The 22,981-nt window shown below is 43.9% G+C and overlaps 1 protein-coding gene across 7 annotated transcripts in view; it reads right to left on the bottom strand.

The window, feature by feature from the left end:
* Window positions 1-22,981, bottom strand: part of LPP (LIM domain containing preferred translocation partner in lipoma) — a 328,422-nt gene that overhangs the window by 166,287 nt on the left and 139,154 nt on the right. For all 7 annotated transcript variants that reach the window (XR_003528319.1, XM_027647152.1, XM_027647153.1 and 4 more), the window contains one exon: window positions 13,417-13,529. Coding sequence is in view for 6 of the 7 variants with exons in the window: in XM_027647152.1 (XP_027502953.1) it covers window positions 13,417-13,529 (113 nt within the window). In the remaining variant the exon portion in view is untranslated. The remainder of the gene's footprint in view (window positions 1-13,416; window positions 13,530-22,981) is intronic.

Raw genomic sequence — 22,981 nt, forward strand, 5'->3', positions numbered from 1 at the left:
AACAGAGCTTAAGTGGAGTGGGGGTCATCATCCACTACATTTACTGCCTACGTTTACTGTCCCAAAAAGGGCCAAATATCTTCCCCTGGCAAAGTTCACACCAGCAGCTGTGTCACTGCAAAATGCAGGAGACACAGTGGGGTAAAGGGAGCTGTGCTCCTCAGGTCCAAGCACAGCTCAGCCAGACCTATGGCATGGGTTTGGCATAGCCACAGTCCCACATTCCATTTTTCCACTCATGGAAAACGCAGATAGCACTGGGTATCCAGATGGAACTAATTTCTGAAGGAACAAGGTACTGTAAAGAACTGCATGGGCTTTCAGTTGGGGCAAATGAACAAGCAGATCATGAAAAGTTATTTGCTAAGCATTGCTAGGAGACACCTTGCAAAATCTTAACAACTGATTTAAGAACTCACCGGTGTAGAAAGCTTACGAAAAGGGCAAATAATAAAAATATTTTAAAAAAATACAGAAAAAGCAGATAGAAGAAAGCATGAAATTAGAAGGCATCAGTCTTAAGACAAAGAAAGGGGGGTATGTGTTTTGTCACACAACATACCACTAAGCTGTGGATCTACTTCTGCTGCAAGATGCTGTGGTTGCTATGAGTTTACATGGATTTCAAAAGCAGCAGGAGCAACACGTGGAAGAAAACTCCAACAAGATACATAATAAATAAAAAATGTTCTGTGTGTCCCCTTCTGCATTTTTCTCTGACCACCAGTGATCTGATTTGGCTCTACAGACATTCACATAGAGCCTCCACTTGTGTTTTCTATCTGCCCACTGACAACTGCCAGTCACCTCTGCTGGTGGGCACATTCCAGTCTCTGCAGGTAAATAACTGACCATCACCTTAGTACCAGGGTTTGGACCAACACCTGTAAACCCACTTCTTCCTTCCTTGTAGGAAAAACAACAGAAATCACAGTCAACTGCACGCAGCCTCCTGGGACACATAGATGAAAGACAGCAAAGACTCTGTTGCAGTTATGAATCTGTATGACAATAAAGATTTATATTTCCCTAGAGATTAGTGTGACAGGCACTGCTCACATACAATACCTAGGAAACATCCTTGTCCCAAGAAGCTTACTGTCAACTGGATACCAGCCCTGGGAAAAGAAAGCAGGTAGAGGGGTGGGAGCAAGGTGCTGCAACTGGAGATACAACCAAGTTCCCTTCAGGCTACCAAGATAAAGACATTAATCCACTGGGCCAAGCCAGCTCCTTAAAGGACACTTAATTCTCTCTATTTGCCATCCTAGCCCCAACAAAACACACCAGAAGACAACAACCCCCTGTCCAAGACATCCAAGCTCCACCTGCAAGTTCACTGCAGGATGGCCAAAATTTCACATGACCAGAAGGCTGCATCTGAGATGCTGCCATGCCAAGCACTGGCTTGTGGGCCAGTGGTGATCTTCATCACTGTTTAATAAGCCATTGCCCTCTGCTTAACTTGAGCAGGGCCCCAATCCTGAAACCAGCATCTCAGCTCTGCTTGGGGGCAGCACACACAGTGTGAATGCACAGCAGAGCCCAGGAGTAATTACTCTGCCAGCAGCTCCTAACCCAAACACTGGAGGGAATATTTTGCCACAAACACCCATGGTTTGTCCAGACTTCTCAAGAGGATTTGGCCCTGGAGATTAAGCAGAATAAGCAGAAGCAAAAAAAAGGATGGAACTGCATCATAGAAGCTTAGCCAACAGGCTCGGTGGCCTGGGACACTCTCTACTGAAGCACTGGGTAGAAGGCCAGCAACAGACAACCCTGCTGGCTGTGGTGGGACATGGACAACGGACCACAAGGAGATTTGCAACACTTCCTGTCCCGTTGCCACCCCTGAGGACAACAGAAGGAGTGACAAAAGTAAAGAGCTTCTGACCGCTGAGTTTTGCCCATGGAAAGAAGTCCTGGAAATGCCAAGGTTAGCTAAATGGGGTTTTTGAAACTGCAGTGCTTCTCTGGGCCTCTACACTGGAAAAGAGAAAAATGGCAAACGCTGTTCAGTCAACCAGATCTTCGTACTGAGGGCCAGCTAGTGCGTGGGGAAGAGGCACCGTAATCCTCAGCACATGAAAGCAACAGGATGGATTTGATAAGGAACAGTCAGGGGATGAAGAGAGAGGAGGAGTCCCACGAGCCGACATCTGCCAGAGCAGCAGACTCGACAGTCCTGAGAGTTTACTTAACATGTCTGATCAAAAGCTTTGGGAGTCTTGTCTGTGTTAAGTGCTACCAGATGCAAAATCAGCAGCAAGATGAGAAGTATATTAATAAACTAAGGAGGCACGTAAAGTTATTTGAAAACTGAATGGGGAAGATGGGGAGAGAAGGGGGAGAATAAAACCAGTTTATTTTTCCATTAAGGCAATTTAATATTCTCCGGGTGGAGTTACAATCACTCGTCCTTGGGAATTAAATTGAATTAGTGAAACGTTCCTGTTCATCAGTGGAATATACAATATCAAGTGGGATATATTATTTTTTTCTTTATGCTTTCGGCAGGACAGTGCTGCCTCTTTATTCACAGGGCAAGAACAGCTGGCCATGAAATCCTTTTGACCCAGCATGACTTTCACTGACTTAACTAACTTCACAGCAGCAGGGAATATATCCCTTTTCTTTTAATTAATGCAATTACATTAGGACTCATTATTGACAATTATGGTGACTGTTAAAAGTTTCCCCTTTCTTTGCCCACTCTCCCACCAACTTAAAATCTGCTCCAATATCGTCACAAATTAATGTTTAATTAGCCATCAAGCAGAGCTGATGTTCCCTGCAGAGTATTGCTGCTTACAGAAAAACTGAGAAATAGGAGAACATAGCAGATATTTCATCATCTGCCTCCAAGGGGAACCATAACTGAAGAGTAACCAATTACCCCAATACAGTTGCGAAGTTTAATCAATGTAGAAAACAAATGGCTCATTAAGTGTCCAGTGCAATAATGGAAGACCTTCCCACTGCGTCATACAACATGAATGATACATTTATAGAAGATTCAATGGTGATGTCAATGGTGTTCATCTCCATATCCTGGCCAAGTTGTGATCATCTTTCCTTTTCTGGCATAAGAAAAGAAGTAAGAGGAGGATGCCTCCAAGAGCATGGGATGTATCTGACAAGCCATGAATTACACATGCCTATGCACAAGGCAAGCTGTCAAACCCAGCCCCCCCACTCTGGATTTACATCCCATAGGGGAAAACCACACCAAACACTGTCTCCAGCCTGGTGCCAAACCATCCAGGAGCAGGGAAAGCACAGAGCTGAAGGTGATTTTACTCCTTTCAACACTTGTGGTGAGTCTGGCGCTGACATATTGTGTCCAGTATGGGAGGCAGCATTGTAAGAACTTGAGAGATGCCCCAGAAAAGCAGAAACAGCTGAAAAGGAGACACGTAGAGAGCTCACTTGGTTTCACCTATGAAGGAGACTGAGTAGCTTGACAGCAATATCTAAACCGCTTCACAGAATGAAAATGCCAGATACCAGGAGACTGTCCAACCTAGCAAACCAGAAAAACATACAGAGGTTGGGAAGTCAAAGCTAGAGAAATTCCATTTAGAAATAACAGAGATATTCATTTATGTGTAATACTGCACATAATTAAATGTTAAAACAAACTTCCAAGATTTCTCCACCTCTTGATGTCTGTGGATCAAGGCTGGATGCCTTTGGTCTCCCTGGGTGACCGGGCAAAGCTTTATGATCTGTGCTTGCAGAAGGGCACAGCTGACAATTTAATGACTCTGCCTGGCCCCCACACCGACAGAGGTGAGAAAGAAACAGCTCTGCCACAGCCATAAAGATCTATTGACATCACTTTGTGTTTGCACCACTGTAACTGGGAATTAAATTTACATGAACAAACTCTATCCTACACAAAACTGAATATTGTGACAGTTAAATAAAGAGCTTTTTAAAAGGCACATGTCTCAGGCAATTTTAATCAAAAAGGATAGGTTTTGTTAAAGCTACCAATTTCAGAAAATTAAGGTTGACTAAAACTGTTTTTAAAAACTCCTTTTGGAATTTAATCACATATTGGAAACCCATATGCAGCTGCTTGTGTCACCTGCAAAAAGGCTGTATAAAACACAAGCACATGCTTAATTTTACACGTGTGCTTAAGTTCTATCAACTTTAATGAAGTTTAAGCACACAGCCAAGCTTCTCTGAATTTGAGAAAGCATTCCTGAGCATGGGCTGTGTAGCTACTAGAAAATCACCACTGAGAAAAAAAAGTAAAATTAAAATTGGTCAGTCAATTTTCACAGCCTGAGTAAGCACCAGGTCCAGAAATTAAACATATAATAACATACTTCTGAGTTTGTTTGCTTGTTTTGTTGTAATAGGAAGGGGTGACTGCCAAAATGTTTGCAAGGATTCCCAGTGAACCTGGCAAAATGTCAGCAAAATGGATACATAAAACTACATGAAAGTCAATGGCTTGGGTTCAGCTTCTGCGGAAATGAGTCATGTTAAAATTCTACTATATGTCTCAAAGCTGAGAAGAGGAAAATCTGGACCCTGCCTCAGCCTACATGTTTTTGGAGTGGTCAATGGCTGCAGTCCATGGGGCAGGCAAGCCTCAGCTGGGCAAACCCCACAGCTCTGATTCACTGAGGAAGGTTCTTGCCTTCAAGAAATTTGCAATTCCATTTTCCAAACCATTAGGCCCACTTCTACATTCCCTTCCAGGATGCCAGATGTGTGTCTGGTATTGGATTTGGATGGCTGACCATGGGGTTTTCTTTCCTTTTTAACAGCAATCTCCTCGTTTAGATACCTTACGTTCTACACATCTCCTAAGTGAGAACCTCAGCTGAAGAAAACAGACCTGAATTACACAGAAAGCTGAACAACAAATAAACTGTGCTGCCCAAACATGGCTGCAAACCTCTGCTGTGAGAATCCCCAGTGTGCAGATCCCTCCCAGATGAACTCCAAACTTTAATTTGATACTGTCCATATGCAGATAAAAGAATGTAAGCTGCTGTCTTTCAATAAGAATTCATGCATCAGAAAAGGTAGTGCCTCCAGTACACATTAGAAGCCAAATAGGATTTAATTCTGCAAAGAAAGTGTATTCCTTACCTAAATGTCTTTAAGAGGCTCACCTGATCTCAGAACTGACCCCATGCTACTCCCTGATGGCAGCCCTACCACCACCCATGGGACACCTGGTTGTCTGCACAGATCTCAGCAGTGGCATCTTTTGGGAACACACAGAGAGGGGTTCTGCAGGGTAGAACTGGGGGAATTTGCAGAGATAGAGACAGGGGGAGGAAGGGGAGAGCGACTCAGGAGCACGTGGAGTAACAGAGCTGAAGAGGAAGGCTAGACCTGGAATGTGACAAGACATGAGACTGTTTCCATGGCAAAAGAGAGACACGGAGATGAGGAGATGGATAGGGAAGGAGCTGTAGCTCAGGACTGTTGAATGAAAGGAGTTTTTACAGCGCCTCTGTCACTTGCTGACTTCAGCAATACTTGGAGTTGCTACAGCTTTCCCAAACATTTATATTTTACTTCTCACACCACTACAATCAATACTGAAAACATCATATGATGTTTTCCAGATGCTTTTTCTTACCTGTTTTTTGTGTGTTAAAGCTAATCAACATCATGCATTTTCATCAGCAAATCCAACTGAAAAATACAATTGTGGAAAATGGTCCTTCAAAGATGGACCTTAATGGCAGAAGACACTTAAAACCATGTCTGGAACAAATTCCTTCAGTTCTGGCTACAACATTTCTCACTGATATTTCTACCACCTTTCAGTTTGCTCAGCCTCTGTGCTGCACACTCTTCACAGAGGCAATCAAAACTACCCTTCATGGCAGCTGAAGCTGGTTTTCCCAAGCGATGGAAACTGAAAAACAGAGACAGGAACCTGCATTTCAGCCACTTCCATTCTTGGAAATTAGATGCTCTCGAAACTTCTCCATATCCACATCTCATTACTGCCACATAGAATTTCCATCAAAAATAGGGTGAAGTTTTCCTTACTCTTTGAAAAACTCCAGGGCTGTAAACCCAAATTTAGCAACAACTGGATTCTTCAATCAGTATGGCTCTATTTCCTTTTCTCTTGTTTGACCAAAGATCTTTTCTATACTGTACAGGATCATAGTACTTTAAGCACCAAAACCAAGGTGGAAATCAGACTGTCTGCTCTGTCACGTTCCAGACTACCACCATGCCCAAGTTGCATGGAAAGACTTTGACTTTCTAAACCACACCTTCCAACCCCAATGAGCTTCATAGAAAAGGCTGTCATAGAAAAGACATAATTTGTCTCTGCAATTTTTAGCATTCCTTTTTGCTACTGACAGTCTGTTTGTTTTAGCCTTGCTTACTGCTGCATTACAGTTCCCTAATGTAACACAGGCTCCCCAGGATTTGGGACAGAGATTTTTCCTAGAACCTACTAATCCAACAGAAGATTTGAACAGCACTCAGAAATGAGAAGAATGGAAATTTCTTTTGCATCAGTCATGTTATCTCACTCTCTTCCATCACACAGCTCATCTGCTTTGATGGGAGAATTCCCACATCTTCATTATCTTTTTATTTTCCCTTTGCTTAAATAATTTTACCTTGGATACAATGATATATTTGCTGGCTTTTTGTCTGTCACTGGCTGATACTACCTCTGAAATGATAAAACTGCCTGCTTCTTTTGCATGCTCTCCATGCCTCCCCTGTTACTTTCTACATTCATGTCTCTATTATCCACGGGTGGATAATCCAGGTTACAGATTACCTCTCTGCAGGTGCCAGCTGTGGCTGACTCCAGCACTAGCAGTGTGACAGTAGCCCACAAAGATGTGCCCACAGGACCAAGGAGATGCCCACCACAGCTTTTAACATCAGGCACAGCAACAGGGGACCACAGCCTTATGTTCAGACCCAAGCCAGCACATGTGCTATGTCTTAACCTGGGAGAGATTTACCTTGATCATCTCTGATCATTATTATAATCAGCAACATTTCTGACCTTTTTGTTTCCTCTCATGACTTTTTAGAAGGTCCTATACCCTTATTCACACATGATCTGTATTAGGTTTTTGCTTTCTTCTGTTCCCTCACTTCATCATGCCGTATGCCTGATTATGAAAAGCTGCCCTGTTCCATCTCTGAAAGCATCTCCCAGCCTCAGTCACAGCCCTCTTCCCAAAGAAAGCACAAGTGTGCCCAGTGCAGGTCCCAGCACATCCTGTGTGCTGGATTACTACACTAAACAATAACAAATACATTAAATAACACAGTAATAAGCATGATGAAAATAATGAGCACAGTTAACTGTTTGGATCCTTGCTTACTTTGTAGTCCTTGCCGAGAGGTTCAGCTGTTAAAGGCTGTCTCACATTATAACACTGCCAAGATATTAATAGCCAGACAGGGAGATGAATGGCACGCTTACGCCATACAATTAAAACTTTTCCAGTTTACCCTTTCAGTAAAAATTGTGGTTTATAATAAGCATCTTTGTCTATCCTGAAGAGAGCAAGGATTGGAAAGTTACATAGATGGGAACAGAGGTTCATTAAAGATTTAAAATAGAATGTGGTTTGGCACTGTAAAACAAACATGCGTATAAGATGGGTTGCATCAAGAGCTGCCTGAAAGAAGTGCTCAGTATTCCTTCTCTCTTGTGATCCTGGATATACTGGTCATGCTACCCACAAAAAAGTAACATAAAAAATGTGCATGCTTGTTCCCAGTAATGTGGAGGTGTGCTCTATACCCTCACTCATGATGCACTTCTTGTACATATAGGGTAGATAAATATACACGTGAGAAAAACATGCATTTTATCTCTCATGCATCCTGATATTCATCAACACATACAGATGTTATAGTACTGATTTTTCTCACCTTGGAGCATAGAAACTCCTATTATAGAGCAAATACATATTGCCATGTAGAGACCCAGTGAGCATTTAAACATACAGAGAGCATACATGTTATTTGTTTAAGTCTAATTTACAGCAGAGCACATTGCAGTTTCTCAAACACATGAGGAAGGCAGAAGGACAGAGACAGATGAAAAGCATTCCTGCAAAGCCAAAGTTTGAGTAAGAGGGTTACCATTACCAGGTAATCTATTTATACTGTTGGACACAGCTTCAACTTAGATAAAAGGCAGACGCTTATCACATGGATTTTAATAAATCAGGTTAGGAGTCCCAGAAATCCGCAAAAGTTGGATCTCAAATGGCAAGCAATAGACACAGACTGTGGTTTTATTTACAGAGTTGCTGGGAGCTATTGCTGCCTGCTCAGAGTCAGGCAGTCCGGCCAGCAGCAAGAGCTGCCCTGTGCTACCCGTGTTCCTCGCCAGCAAGCACCTACGCCCAGGCCAATAATTCCAATAATTAACAAAATCTAGCACTAGAGGGAGGCTGAACACATGTTCTGCTCTCTTTGGCCTTTTCAGCTTCTCCAAACATTAAAAGGCAGGTGATTTAAGCAAGCCTAGCACCCACAGGCAGAACCCAACCTCCAAACAGGAGATGTGCTGTTTAAGGCAGCACCCCCCACTGGCAAAATTCATGCTCCTTCCTCCCCAGCTATTTGTCAATATGTGTACCCAAAATGAAGAAATAAATCTTAAAAAAATAATAATTAAAAAAAAAAAAAAAATTCCTCTGTTCCGGCTGTTTCTTCAGCCAGTGAGTCACAGCCCACAGAGGCAGCGCCGCCGCCGCTCGCGGGCAGTGGAGTCGGGCAGCGAAACACCTGGCAGCCTCCTCCATAACAAGGATGAGGCTCTCGCTTCCCGCATCTATCAACACGTTCCCACCTTCTCCCAGGCGCGAGCACAGGTCTCCTCTGAACAGCCTCGCGAAGGAAGGCGCACACGCCTTCAGACGGCATTTCAGATTTCCTCTTTCCAAAATTCCTTGGCATCAGGAATCTGAGCCCTTCGGCTGATTTTCTGCATATCACACAACAGGATGATGGGATCAGTGAGTTCAGTAGGTCTGAACGTGGGAATAGTTCCCTAAGCGTGTAGCTGCAGCCCTGCAGCCCCTCCAAGCATAGGTGGTTATAACACGAACTGGAATATTAAACTATTTTATATTGCACTTCATGCAACTGCTCAAAGTCTGATTATTTCTACATTTTAACCCTCAACCTAAAAACATTTCTTCACATCATTTTTGATATAGCCCAAATTCTTCCTCTGTTCAGTCACTGATGGTGTTTACTCATTAATTTGCAGTTCTTACAGTAGTGAGGCAGCAGGATGTAGCAGATAGAATTGCTCTGGGATGCAGGAGATCTTGGTCCTATTTTTAGCCTGCTGCTGGTCAGCTTGGTGACCTAGGCAAAGCACTTTCCCTGCTCCACCTTCCTTATCAGGAAGAGACTGGTATTTCTTTTGTAAAGTGTTTTGTGTCCTGTCAATAAAAAACACACTGATAACAGTCAGAGGTTGCTGGGAAAGAGGCAATCTCCTCGCTGAACACAATGCTCTCCATCCTGTGTTGCAGCAGCATCTCAGATCCCAAATGAAAATCAGACCCATTAGTGGATGCAGGTAATTAGTAGCAATTTTTAAATGGATGTTTTCCCAAGGTGGTCCTTGGCAAGTTGGCAGCTGAGGGTCTTATCTGCTCTGTGCCACTCAGGTCCTGCCCCAACATGAAATGTTGTGCTCTGAACCTCTCCTTTAAGGAGAACTGGTCATTTCAATCAAAGACAGTGAAGACCTGAAGCCCCTGTAGCACCCATGACCCCCAAGACAGCCTTCATGAGGATGGGGCACAGGGTAGGGACTGGCTTCCCACCCCACTGCACACAGTCCTCATCCCTAAGTAACCCCGCCTGGCAAGGAAGAAAGAAATTGCCAGTGCCATGAGCAAAGGTCCTCTCTGTGAGCAAACAGGGCACTTGAGAGGTGGCTCATGCAAGTTTTTCACTTTTTCTTTCCCTGGCCTGGGCAGAATGCCTGTTTTGAAACTAGAAGGCAAAAACATAATAAAAATCTGCCTCCCTCCCTCCCTCCCAGATCTATCTATTTCCCTTCGACAAACAGTGATTTCATTTTTCTTCCCGTCCAGAATTTTTTTTCTTTCTCTTTTAAACTGAGAGCCCAGGCCAACGTGGCAAAAGGCTCTTTGCTCATGTCCTTATTTGTCAAACACACCATCGCCGCGCCCTCACCAACATTCTGGGAACAAGTCCTTGCCTTCGCCGGCTGACTGCAGCTGAAGGGGAACTTCCCAACACAACTCTTCCCCAGCCCAAACACACTCTGTTTAAAATAAATATTTCCTTTTCTTTCTATTTTTTTTTCAAAAAGCATTCCAACTAATAAGAAAAGAGTTCAAATTTCTTTCTCCTTTCCTCCCCAGCACTGCTGTGAATCTGAATATGAAGGATCTAGATGGAAAAACAGAAATTACAAGAAAACGCCAGATCTATCACAAAGGTATTTCATGACCCAGCCCTCCTCTGATTTCCATCAGAGCATAAGTGAGATACTAAAGTACCTTTTTGGATCTGATCCTAAGTGGCCAGTTCCACTGCCCAAATAGAGATCCAGAGATAAACAAGCCTATGAAAACTGGGCATTATTATTTTAACTGCTGCTCTTAAGCTACAACTTAAACTGCAATAATCTGTGCAGCTTTTAGCCGTCTGCTAACAGTAACACACGAAATGAGAATAAACTAAACGCATATTCTGCTGTCCTCATCAACTTAACACTTAGTATAAAAAGCTTTACCCTTATTTCATAAGCTGTCATCAGCACTGTGCCATTCAGAGAGAAACTTCTGAGGTAAAATGGTTGATTTGCTGGAACAGATAAATTTCAAACTCTGGAGTAGATGTGGAGGGCTTTCACTGGGTCCACAGGGGCCAAACTGCCCCAGACAGCAGCTTCAGGCCTGGTCAATGCTCAGGAAGAGGATTTAAGTGCTGCTCCAGCACTTACATTCAGCAATGGGGAAACTGAGGCATGGAAATGAAATGGTCTGGCATTGGAGAGCAAAATCAGCCTCTTGGAGCCCAACACAACACATGCTCATGAGATCCCTGATTTCAGGTAACCATTTCCTGAGAGCTAAGAAAGGATTCACAGCAGAAGGAACACACTCACCACTCGTTCTGCTCCTTTAGCACAAGAATGTCTGTCCTGAGTTGTGAAAATTACTGTGTTCACAAAGGCACTGAACAGTTTTCTCCATCACCAGCTGCCCTTTTCCTCCTCTCTTGGGCTTTACATCTTGCTTCAGCACAGCTTTAGCTGTTCTTGAAAGATAAGGAGCTGATCTTGCAACACAAAACCCTTCTGGCTCCTGACTTTAGCCCTGACTTTTGTCCGCTCCTGATCTACAGAGGATGGAAGGGAAAAGAAAGGAGAACAGGCGACAAGAGAGCACAGATTAAAGGCAGGGAGCCATGTTTGCTGCATAAGAGTACACCTGGGGTGGTGACAGGCAGGAGTGCTCAGATACAACTCATAGGCTCACCTTCCTCCTGTATACCATGCAAAGGAATCTTGCTCTAACCATGCTCCTGCCAAAACCCAACACAAAACGCAGCTCCAGCCTCAGTTTCCCAAAGCCGGAGAGAGAGATGTGAAAAATAGCAATTCCATGAGCTCAGCAGGAAAAGTCATCCTGTCGAGTGGTTCTACCAAGGGGGCACGTGCCCATGACAGCCCCGAGCGGCTCAGACACACTTTTGGACCTATGGCAGAAGGGAGGCATGTGGAGCTGAAGATACGAGCTCCTCCTTGGGCAACGTGGCAAGAGGGAAGCCTGACACTGAGGAATCACATGAGGCATCTCGACCCCTTTCCACTGCTCAGGTTCCTGTGCAGGCAGCCGCGCAGGCAGTGCCCTGCCTTCGCCAGGAGCCTGCTGTTCCATGTCTTCCCAGGGTGCTCTGGGAGCTCCTCAGCTCCCACAGGGTCCACTCTTCTCAGAGAGATAAAAGACAGAACAACACTTGCTGGGGAATTACTTCATTCCCCCAAGGCTGGGAAAAGCCATGCTCTGCACTTGGCGAATGTCCCTGACGGCTGCAGCCTTTCCTGGCAAGGGAGAATACAATCCACAGTAACCCCTTCCTGCTCGAAGGCTGCTTCCAACACCAAACCCACTGCAGGAACAGGTTGAGGCTTTGTGATAGCATCTGAACATCTTGCCACGGGCAAGAGATCACAGCAAGCCCATGAGGGAGGGAAATGTTTTCTTTTTACTGAGGCACAAAGTAGATGAATTGACTCAAGAGTTTGTGAGAGGGTCAGGAACTAAGTCAGGTCTCTTGAATCCTGTTTCATGTCTGCCTGCTGGCCTATTCTCAGGTTCAAACCCACCGAGAGACACAGGACAGCCACAATCTTCCAGGGCCATCAAAGGCAGCCACATGGCTGTCAGTATGTGCTCACACAACTCTCACCAGCCTCAAACCTAGACCATGCTCTCTTTGTTCTCACTGCTCCTCACAGAAGGCTCTTTCCAGACCTTTGGAGCCTCAGTGCTTATAAAATTTCTAAACACCAGCATGAAGGTACTCCTGGCAAGCTCAGTCTCTCCTGTTTCTGCACCAGCACTCACACAGAGCTGAATTAGGGGCTTAATCCCTGAATGTATTTCAAATTTGCAACCATATCCGTCCTCAGCCTTCCTTTTGCTCAGCTAACAAGCCAAACTCTTCTAGTCTCCCCTGGCAAGATCAGCTTGTTACTCCTTGATCACCTTGACTGCCTGTCCCTGCAGTCTGAATGTGTCTCTCCAGAATGTGCCTGAGCAAACATAACAGAAGCTGGCACTCCAGGCAAGCTTGCAATGTCTGCACAAACGTGCTCATATCTTTCAAAGGTGTTCAGGGTATGTCCACACCCACTTTGGACATGCCATCATCACCTGATGCATCTTAGAAGTTGCATTTTCATCCACATGGCAAATCTAGAAGACCCAAACCAGCAAAGAGGGGGTGAAAAGGGTCTCAGTGACATCACTGAAGTCTGGGCCAGGGCTTATTTTCTTCACTTAATTTTAGGCACCGAAACAAAGCACTTTTAGGATCAAATTACTGCCCTGAAGTCTCTCCACAGTCCATGGAAGGAGATGGCCATTCCAGAAAACAATTCATTCTGGGAAGGCTTCGCTCCCATCCACCATCACAAGGACACAAAGCAATTAGTCTTCTAATTCAAGCCGGATGGGAAAAATCCTTTAATAGCCCAGCAAATTTTGAATGGAAATATCCCCTGCTTGAGAAACACAGCTTGCTAAAGTTGACTTGGTTATTCCTGACACATGATTTTTAACCACAGAACTTTGCCACCTCATTTTATTAGCATTCATTCATTTCCACAATTTTTGTGTCAGTTCTGCATGAATGATAAAATTCTTGTCTTCTTACCTGCACATTGTAAGTAACATCATCCAGAGGGGGTGGGGGAGGAAAGGCACCTTGTGATGATGTGATATTCCCGAGGTCATCCACAGGAGGTGGTGGGGGAGGAAGAAAGTCCCCTAGGAGAGAGAATGGGAGAATTTAGGCTCACCAGCATCTCCCCACATCATGACATGGATGATCAGGATGAACCCTGCCCTACTCGCAGCTCCGCCAGTTGGTTTCAGGACACAGGGCAAAACACATTGTTTAACTATTAAATCTTCAGCTGCACCCTCCACCTCTCGCTGCTTCAGATGGCTATGACAGCTCATTAACACTGGCAGATTGCTCAGACTCCACAGCAAAAGGTGACATGCTACAAAGCCTGAAGGCACCAACAAGTGGCTCCACAGATCAAAGCTGCATTTCAAATCTGCCATAGGCAACTACAAAATTTGCAACAATGAACATCCCATTTCTAACCTTGCAATGGATCCCATCCAATTCACTCCCATTGTGTGCTAAACTAGGCCAGCTCTTCTTGATCCCTATAAAGATAGCATCAGGTGCTACCTAAAAGCAGGGATTCCCTGCTGCAGAGGACACACAGAGGGCTGGAGCAGGAACTCAAAATCTAGACCTGCCCATCTCCTGCATCCCTGCTGCTGGCAGGCAGCCACACTTCGCAGCTCCCTCTTCCTATTGGGACTTCATAGCTTCATGTAAAGAACTTCTGGGAAGATCACAGGGTCTTCTCAGTGACAACAGCCACATGACGGGCCAGTTGCAAGCACAGAAGCATGCACCTCTTTTAACTTGGGAGGATTTTTACAAGGGGGCTGATGAACAAAATTTCTACACTTCCATTTGCTCATCTTAAACTTCTAAAAGTGCCAATGGGATGACAAAGCAGCATACTGGCTGTGAAGCCATCCAGCTTAGAAGAAATGGGAGATGGGAGCAGAGAGAAGTTATCCTTGAGAACTTCACGTGACATGGGAGTACAAAAGAGAAAGAAAACATTGAGAGAGCACACCACACTACCAGGCTCTCAAAGCACCTCCTAAGGGTGGAAAAAGAGCGTTTGCCATTAATACTGGATTTGTCTCCTGGGAAAGCAGCTGCCTGCAATTTGGACCACTTTGGTATGTTTTTATTTCTCCTTATGAAGCTTGATGCCACAAAGTTGTTTGCAGTTGGCTCTCCTGTGTGCAGCACCTGGCATGGAAGTTTCAGATTAACAAAAGTGTGATATTTCACATCTATAGGAACTGTTGCTTTTGGAGGATTTTAACCCTTTTGGAAGGAAATATGAGCTCCCTGCTTGACCCTCCCTACCTCCATGCAGCCTCCCGGCTAGAGACCCTCAGCACCATCCCCAAATATCATGGAGCCGGCTCAGGTCAGAGAGGTGCTGAGCCAAACCCCTGTGACCTGCAGTCTGGGCCATCTGTGCCCAGGTTCAAAGCCCTGGGATCAGTTCACCCCAGTCATGGGCACCAGCTGAGCAGCACCACCAGCACAGCACCTCCATGCAATATGCCATTGGAAACAGATGGGTCAGCAGCCCTGGAAAGTTTTTCTGTTCTGTTTCAAATCACTCTATGAAAGACACAAACTCCCCCTAGGACTTTCAGGGATGTTATTTCCCAGGAAAGTAATTTCTTCCCATTTTCCCCAAAGTGAGCATGAATGGGACTCAAAAAAACCCCCTGTGAGTCCCTAAGAAAGTATCATCCTAAATACAGATGCTCAAAGACAGTTCGAAAACAACACACTGAAAACTAATTTAAGACAACCATGTTGCTCCAATACATAGAATCCCATGAAACCTACTGGCTCATGCCTATTATAGAGTTCAGGATTGATTTTTTAAAAAATTATGTGCAATAACATTTGCAGTATCCTTGTCTATGCCCTGTAATTAATCCAATCTTTTATTTCAAATCATGTGAAATACAATAAAGAGTAAAAAGAAAGGTAGAAAGATTTTGAAATTAACATCTAAGTGTTTAGTTCTAAAAAATGCTGGGATGTTTGAGTGCTAAGTAAACTTTTCTCCTTTGCTCTGAAAATGACCCTCCAACCAGCCAACATGATTTTGCAAAAAAATTCAACTCCAGGGGACACATACTTCCCAAAAAATATGCTTCAGATGATGTTTCTCCAGTTAGTCCCGGCTCCGATGCCAAAGACTGATCTCCCTGCACAGCACATTAGTCAGACACTCTTGCTTTATTACAACCCTTCAAAACATCTAAGAAAAATCAAGGTAGAGAATGTGTTGGAGGGGATGAGAGAGGGAAAAGGGTAGGTTTTGTGCATAAACAGAAGGGAAAAATAACTATTGCTATAACAGAAGGAGAAAACAATGACTGTTAAAACAAACACAAACCAAATACCATTTTGCCCCTTCAGAAGATCCATTCCTCCTGGAAGAAAAAACACAGTGGCAAGATTTTTCAGAAAAGTAGCAGAAAACTTTTTTCTGTCCTTGGGAAAAGGACAGAAAAAGAGAAGAGTCCTTTCCTGGAGTTTGGAAGAAAACACTCTTTGCAGTAGGAGACAGCTGGCTTTACTGCATCCCAGACCAGATCTACTGACTATGTCCCATGTTAGATAATCTGCTGGCTCCACTCTCCCCACAAATGGGAAGGTTTTTAGATTGGGAAGCAGAGAGCAGATGCCTGATGAACTGGGGGGACCTTGCAGATGTTTGGCCTTTTCCTGGTCCTCTGCGAACAGATGGGCTTTTCTCCTTCACAGCTTTAGTTATTTATTCTGCCACTGTGCTTTCCTCTTTCCCACACACAGTCACAGGACCCGATGCTGTTCCCACTGTACTCACAGGAGAGTATTCCCTCGGATGCAGAAGGGAAAGCTGTTACTGTATTATTATTATTGGCATTGCTGGAAGTCTCCCTCCGGTAGAGAGGGAAGTATGTAAAGACTAAAATCTGTGTCCTGAGCAGCATATGATTCTATATGACATGTGGAAGAAACAGGTCTTCATCTTAGGGAGTAAAAAAGGAGCTTACACTCCCTTTAAGCAGGGTGTCCCTGAAATGCTCCTTGAGGATCTTCCTCAACCACAAAGCTTTGCAAGCCAGACAGATTTCACTTGCTTAGAGCTGGGCAACGCATGGGAGGAAGTAGGAAAGTCCATGTTCAGAGGGAGCATATCACTGCCACCCACTGCTGACCACCTTCAGCATCAGACAGCTATGTGGGGCAGCTGTCTGGGGAAGGGACCATTCCCTGGTCTGCATGGATGCAGCAGCAGCCACAGGGGAATGGGGCTCTGGGTTACCAGTTAACCATGGGCTGGTGGAGGACACATCCCACCCTGAGCACTCACCCTCTCCTGACTGATTTAATCTGGCTTTGAATAAGGGATAAGATAGGCAAAAGGCTCATTAATATTGATTACTGTTCAGCACCGAGACTGGTATTTTGGTTGACTTTCACCTGGCATTAGCCTGAACACTTGGATGTACTTGGAAGTACTTGGATGTACTTCAAGTTGTAAGAGTGATTGCACTGAGTTCTGTCAACAGAGAGACATCAAGGCACCTCCACTTTCCAATGGCAAGTCTCCCCGTGGAGGCAGCCTGGGCCAGGTATGTTTGGAGGTAGGGAATCATATCCTGCCCCTCCTCACACTGTGACACAGCCTGCCTTCAGCTCTTACAATGAGAAATCTCTACCCATTACCATAAATTTAGCAGAGAAAATAAACACTTCTTGTTGCACCAGCTACTTGTTCCTTCTTTGTAACAGCTGTGAAGACCGTGAGTCAACCTACGAAGGGGCTGAGCAGTGAGAGACACAAGCCAGCTCGGTTATTTCAGATACGACGGCGCAACGTGCCGTGAAACCGCAGCTCTGAGCTCTTCTCTCAGCACTCGTGCCTGCTCCTGTGCCAAGGCATCACCTGATGCAACCACCAGAGATGACACTGTCAGTCCTGGTAACATTCCACTCTAAGCAATATAATGCTTGTATATTGTGCATCCAAGTAATTAGACAGAAATTAAGTGAGTCCATCACGGCTATGCTGGGAAACTACAGCAGAGCCATAAGGAGAAGTGATGCCTCCCAGGCCCCAGCCTGGCTTCTGGCTCTGATAGAATCTGTGCCATTGTAGATGCACTTGCAATCCTTCTCTGACCCAAAATTTCCTCTTACACCTTCCAAGGAGATTTGGGCATTTCATTATTACACTTTTGAGTATACAAATAAAAAATTGTTCAAAGCCTTAACAGACATCTACTTCAGCACAAGCTTGTCGGGCTGAACAGAAACTCATAATACTTTTGCCACTGGCTGCCTGACGCCTTCTGGGTCCAAGTACAAGCTGAGAAAAACATCCTGCCTCATGCACCAAGCACCACTCTCACTTACAGTCTAACCTTTAAATTTTTAAGTGCACTTCAGCTTTTGCTGGATCAGGCTCGTGTCTCAAGTCATCTGCCAGTCAACAAATGAATTGCAGTAGAGTGACTGTCTCCCCTCTTGACTAACACAGTTGTTTAGACATGAAGATTTGCAGCTTTGAAACTTCTAGATATGAAGAAGGTCTCACATGTTCAGTAAGAAGAGACTCTTCGGAGAAAAACACGAAGAAACAAAAAAGCAAAACACCGTATTTTCTCTGAAATAATAAGTTATTGAAACCTATCAACTAACAAAACTGGGTTCACACTGGTCTTCCCAGATCTCTGGCTGACATTTGAGGACTATACGCCCAGTTGTTTCTCATTTTTTGCCTTCCAAGCACAAATAATCCTTTCTCATTGTCATCTTGATAATTTCTGCCTCTGAAGTTGGTCCAGAATCAGTTTGAATCACTTGAAAAACACAGCTCAGCCCTGACTCAGAGACCAGACCAAGGATAGTGATGGAGCAAATCCCCCTGATGTATTTCTGTTCTGATCCACACGGACTCCATTTGGCAAAGTACTGAGCAGACACAGACACTGCCCAGTCAAGTGTTTACCTTCTACTGCAGAAAGCCAAAGCTTGCAATTTGATGATCTTCAGTGAAACAATTAAGATTTACACCTAAACACTAATTCATTGAGGGCTAGACCAAAATATGGTTGATTGAGGCTACCATGAACTTGTATTCCATGATAACCATTGCAAAACCTGCAGAATATCGCAGTATTACTAAGTGGTCTGGGAAACTTCATACTGCAAAGTGATGTCACAGGATTTTTATAGAAAACTTCAGCTAGATGTGACCTGGTGGTTCGTAGGTGTGAACACGCATCTCACTAAGTTTCCCAAAATGAACATTTTCCTGTAGCATCTGTACTTAACACAAATAACTAGGCAAGAAAAGCACATTATTAAAATCATGTTTTTTGGTCACAACCACCTTGCAAGAGGTCACTGATACCACATCAGTACAGGGGAAACTGTGGCATGATGACACACACCAGCTCCTCAATCCACCTAAACACTGGTCTGTGATTCCTAAAATAAAGCACCTCCAACAACCCAATTGTTTAAATTACCACTCTTACCAATCACTAATCCTACAATTTCAACTACTTGTGCTAATCAGCTACTGTATTAATAAGCATGAGGAAAAAAAAAAACAACCCACACTGGCTAATTTCATCCTCTGCATTTAAAAAAGGAATACTGAGTCTGTCAGGTAGTTGCACTGAAAATTTACTTCACCACCTGCTAGCTGAAATATTGCTTTTATGGATTTATATTGTATTAAAAGGTCACTGGCTGTTTAAGTCTTAAACAGTTTTAATCATTCTAAAAGTCTCTTAACAGTAAGAAAAGGAAGCTCAGAACAAACAGCAGCAGGGATTCTAATTAAAAGGGCCAATTCATCTAATTTTATTTGGGGTTAATTATTCAGGATTCACTCTCTGATGTGTAAGGAATAGCAATTAGTAATTTTAGTGATTTGAGGAACATTGGAGGTGTAATCAGTTAAAATGAGTGAGTGTTTACAACACAAGATGTTGAATTAGTTTCTCCCAGCTGGAGAACAGGAACATTAGTCCCCTACAGTTCAAGACTATGAATCGCAGTCCTGTTTAAAATATTCTCTTCAAATAAAAAAAAAAAACCCACACCACACGCCAACAATCATCTGGTAATTTTGTTTACTACATGGAAAGTCAATAGGCAACATGTACCATGCCAGCTTATGCATCCTTACCTCCACCCTCACCCTGCCATCCAACTACTCAAACCCCTGGGATTCACTGGAAACAATTCCCAGCAATTTTCCTATCTGTACAACTCCAGCCAGACTACAACGCTCCTGCCTTTCACCACAGCTGGCTGAGATAATGGAAGAAGCAGCCTGTGAAACTTTGAAATGTTAATTAACTTCAGTGGTTAAATATACAGAGGAAAAATGACCGTGCGATTAACTTAAAACCTCTAGGTACAATTTCTCCTGCAAACACAAATCCAAAATAGCTCTGCTGGAATCGCTCTGGATTTCTTCCAGTGTTACTAGAGCCAGACTAAGGTACTAAAGCTTTCAGGAGTAGCAGATGAGACTGATGGGGACAGAGAAGCTGCGTGGGAGAGTGCCAACGGGGAGATACAGCACTGGCTGCTCTGACATTTGGGTCTGAGCTGAGGCAGCAGTTCAAAAGCCATTTTTTACCCCCTCTCAAGAGGTAACTGGATTTTACCACCATAGCCAGGTGCTTCAGTGGGACTGGAGGCTGGACCCTTTGCATTGCCCACAAGTTTGTGACTGTTAAAAGGAGTGGCATTGGCACACCACGCCAGGCTCACTGCAAATGATGCAGCTTTTACTGAGCAACTTAATTTAGAACAAACAGAGGCTGTCGTTAGTGTCCTGTACATAGATCTTTCACTCCAGCTCTGGTCACCAACGGGGAAATCCCCTCTACCCCGGGGTTTACAACAGAACTCACTGACCTCCCTCTCAAAACACCTCAAAGGCAGTAATTAGCACAACTATAGGAAATAAGGACTCAGTTCCCCAAATTATGCAAAATCTCAGCTGCTTCACCACAGTGGATGCCCCTCATTGTGAAAACAACGGATGAGACTGTGTTTTCATTCAGCTTGTGGCAGCAGACACCAAGCTGTGCCATCCTTCCCAGCAAACTGGGGCTGATGCTCCTGCCCCAAAGGTCACAGGGAGGGGCAGGCAGGTATAATCCAGCACCGGGCTGTCCTCCTCCAGCACATCAGCCGAACTTCCTACACATCACACTTGCAATACACATCACTAAGTACAAAGTCATTGATACAAGGTTGCATTTTGATTCTTCAGCTTATTTTTCCATGTGACTGTGGGGCAGAGCACTCCAGCCAATGTGCCACACCAACCTCTCTGCCACAGAGGCAAATTTTGTTCACCTCAACAACCCGTTTTCTAAACGTGATGCAAGTAAACCAGCTCTGCTCCCAATATGAACACGTCACAAGCGGCAGTTCTCTCTGTAACGCTGATGTCTGCTAAGATGAGAGGTCTGCTAGTATCAGAACTCAACTCTATGGAAAATACATCAGTCCTTTACTAAAGCTTAGCGAAGGACTAAAGCTGAGCTAATGCAAGAAACAGCCCATGGTACTGTAAAACTTTAATTAAAATCTGTGCTAAAATAGAAGGAGGAAGAAGAGCCATAAGATTAACAAAAAAGTTCTACGCACCATTCCTTGCCATAGACTTGTTTTAGGATGTTGGAGATGTCACCTGACCCCACTGTGCCTCTGCCCACAAGCATGAAAATCTTTCCTTTGCCTTCTCTCCAGTGTTTATTTGTAGAAGTAAGCATAGAGTCTTCCTTGTGCAGCAATTAGTATGATGAGATCCCACTTTCAGTTGCAGCTGCTCAGGTCCAATAATGGGACAAAAGTATCTCTGAATGATTCTTAAAAAAATTACAGCCTGCTAGGGATGCAGAGATTTCCACATAAACAGGTGGAAATCAGGGCATCTAAGTCAGAAGGGCAAACCCTGTCCTGGAGGGGAAACAGGCTGCATTCCCACACACCATCCTTCTCCTCTGCAGAATGAAGGGTCCATGAAACAACTCAACAAGGGAAACGCTGCCTCACTCAGAACAAAACTGGAACAGGTTATCTATTTGTTTATTAGATTATGGTGTTGAACTCATTTGTTCATTGCTAAGAGCTTCTGACAAGAGTTGACATATGCATTAATTTACTAAAGAGGGTTGCTAGGAGTTGAAAAAAATGAGCTACGCCACTGGATTAGGACCTCATTCTCCTTGGCAGTTGATCCATGGCAGAACGAAAATGATTCTGTTTTTTTGGTCAGCTTTCTCCCCTGAGGCAGCAGACAGGGAAGATGTGGACCATGTCCTTCAGATACAACCTATCTTATCTCCAGCCAAACCCTCTCTGTGCCTGGTGATGAAATATAAAACATTGTACAGATTGCAAATAAACATCTCGCAGAGCTCTTCATTGCCAAGGGGCTTCCTCAAGTTCTGGAAACTTCAGCCAACAGTTTTAGGCAATGTTTCATTTATCTTTGTCTATAACTGGTTTTGTACTGTTTTCCCATTTTGGGGGCAAATTGCAATCTGAGCAGTCAGAGGAAACCCATGTGTTGCAGCCTTGGCTTAAGCCTCACAGTCAGCAGTGGTCTGCGCCGCAGAACATCTGGAAGTGCTGGATCCATTCTCTTTGCCCAGCATGCAAGGAAGAGGGACAACAAAAACCACGGCCATAAGCAGCCCATCCTTGGGTGATGGGTTCAACCTTCCTGCAATGTGTTCTCTTCACTAAGTCTTCTGCTCCTTGTTTTGAGAGACTGGAGGAAAAACACCAAGTGGGAAATGCATGTGCAGTGCTCAGATGAACAGACCAAACCAACCCCCAAAGACTGGCTTTCAAACTGGGTCATTTAGTTCCTCCCATCCTCTTTGCCACATCTCCCTATCTAACGCTTACAAACATCCAGACTTGGAAAGATTAAAGCAAAATGTGTCTTCATGAGATGTATCTCAGTTAACTGTTTACACTAATACAAACAGCACTGGCTTTCTTCCTTCTATTGCACATAATCAGTGCTACTGGGGAGCAGAAAAGTAACTAGATTTTCTTTCTGCTACAAAATAATTGCTTTCTTATTCACCAGTGTAAGAGTCGAATAGTAAATTACATCCTTTATCCCTGGAGACAATTTAAGATAAAATTAAATGTTGGATACATAGAATTCACCTCTATCTTGTTTTTTTCAAAATAAATAGTTAATGCTCCATATCCAAATTTTAGAGACATGATTTAGTGGTGGACTTGGTAGTGCTCAGTTAACAGCTGGACTTGACCCTAAAGATCTCATCCAATCTAAATAATTCTGTGATTCTACCTCTATATATAAATTTATATAAATATATATTTATATGGAGTGGTGGTAGTTTGGTTCCCTTTTCAGGTACCTACTAAAAATGTCACATGTGATCTGGCTTGTTCATGGAAGAAAAATGGGATTAAAATCAAAAGAAAATAAAAAAGAGGGGGTTATGTGTATCTTTCCCTGGGTAGATTCCACCTGGAGGTGCTCTACATCCTCTTTACTGTACTTCTTGATAACAGAGAA

This window comes from Corapipo altera, unplaced genomic scaffold, assembly GCF_003945725.1.
Source record: "Corapipo altera isolate COAL_440 unplaced genomic scaffold, ASM394572v1 113, whole genome shotgun sequence".
Taxonomy (NCBI): Eukaryota; Metazoa; Chordata; class Aves; order Passeriformes; family Pipridae; genus Corapipo; species Corapipo altera.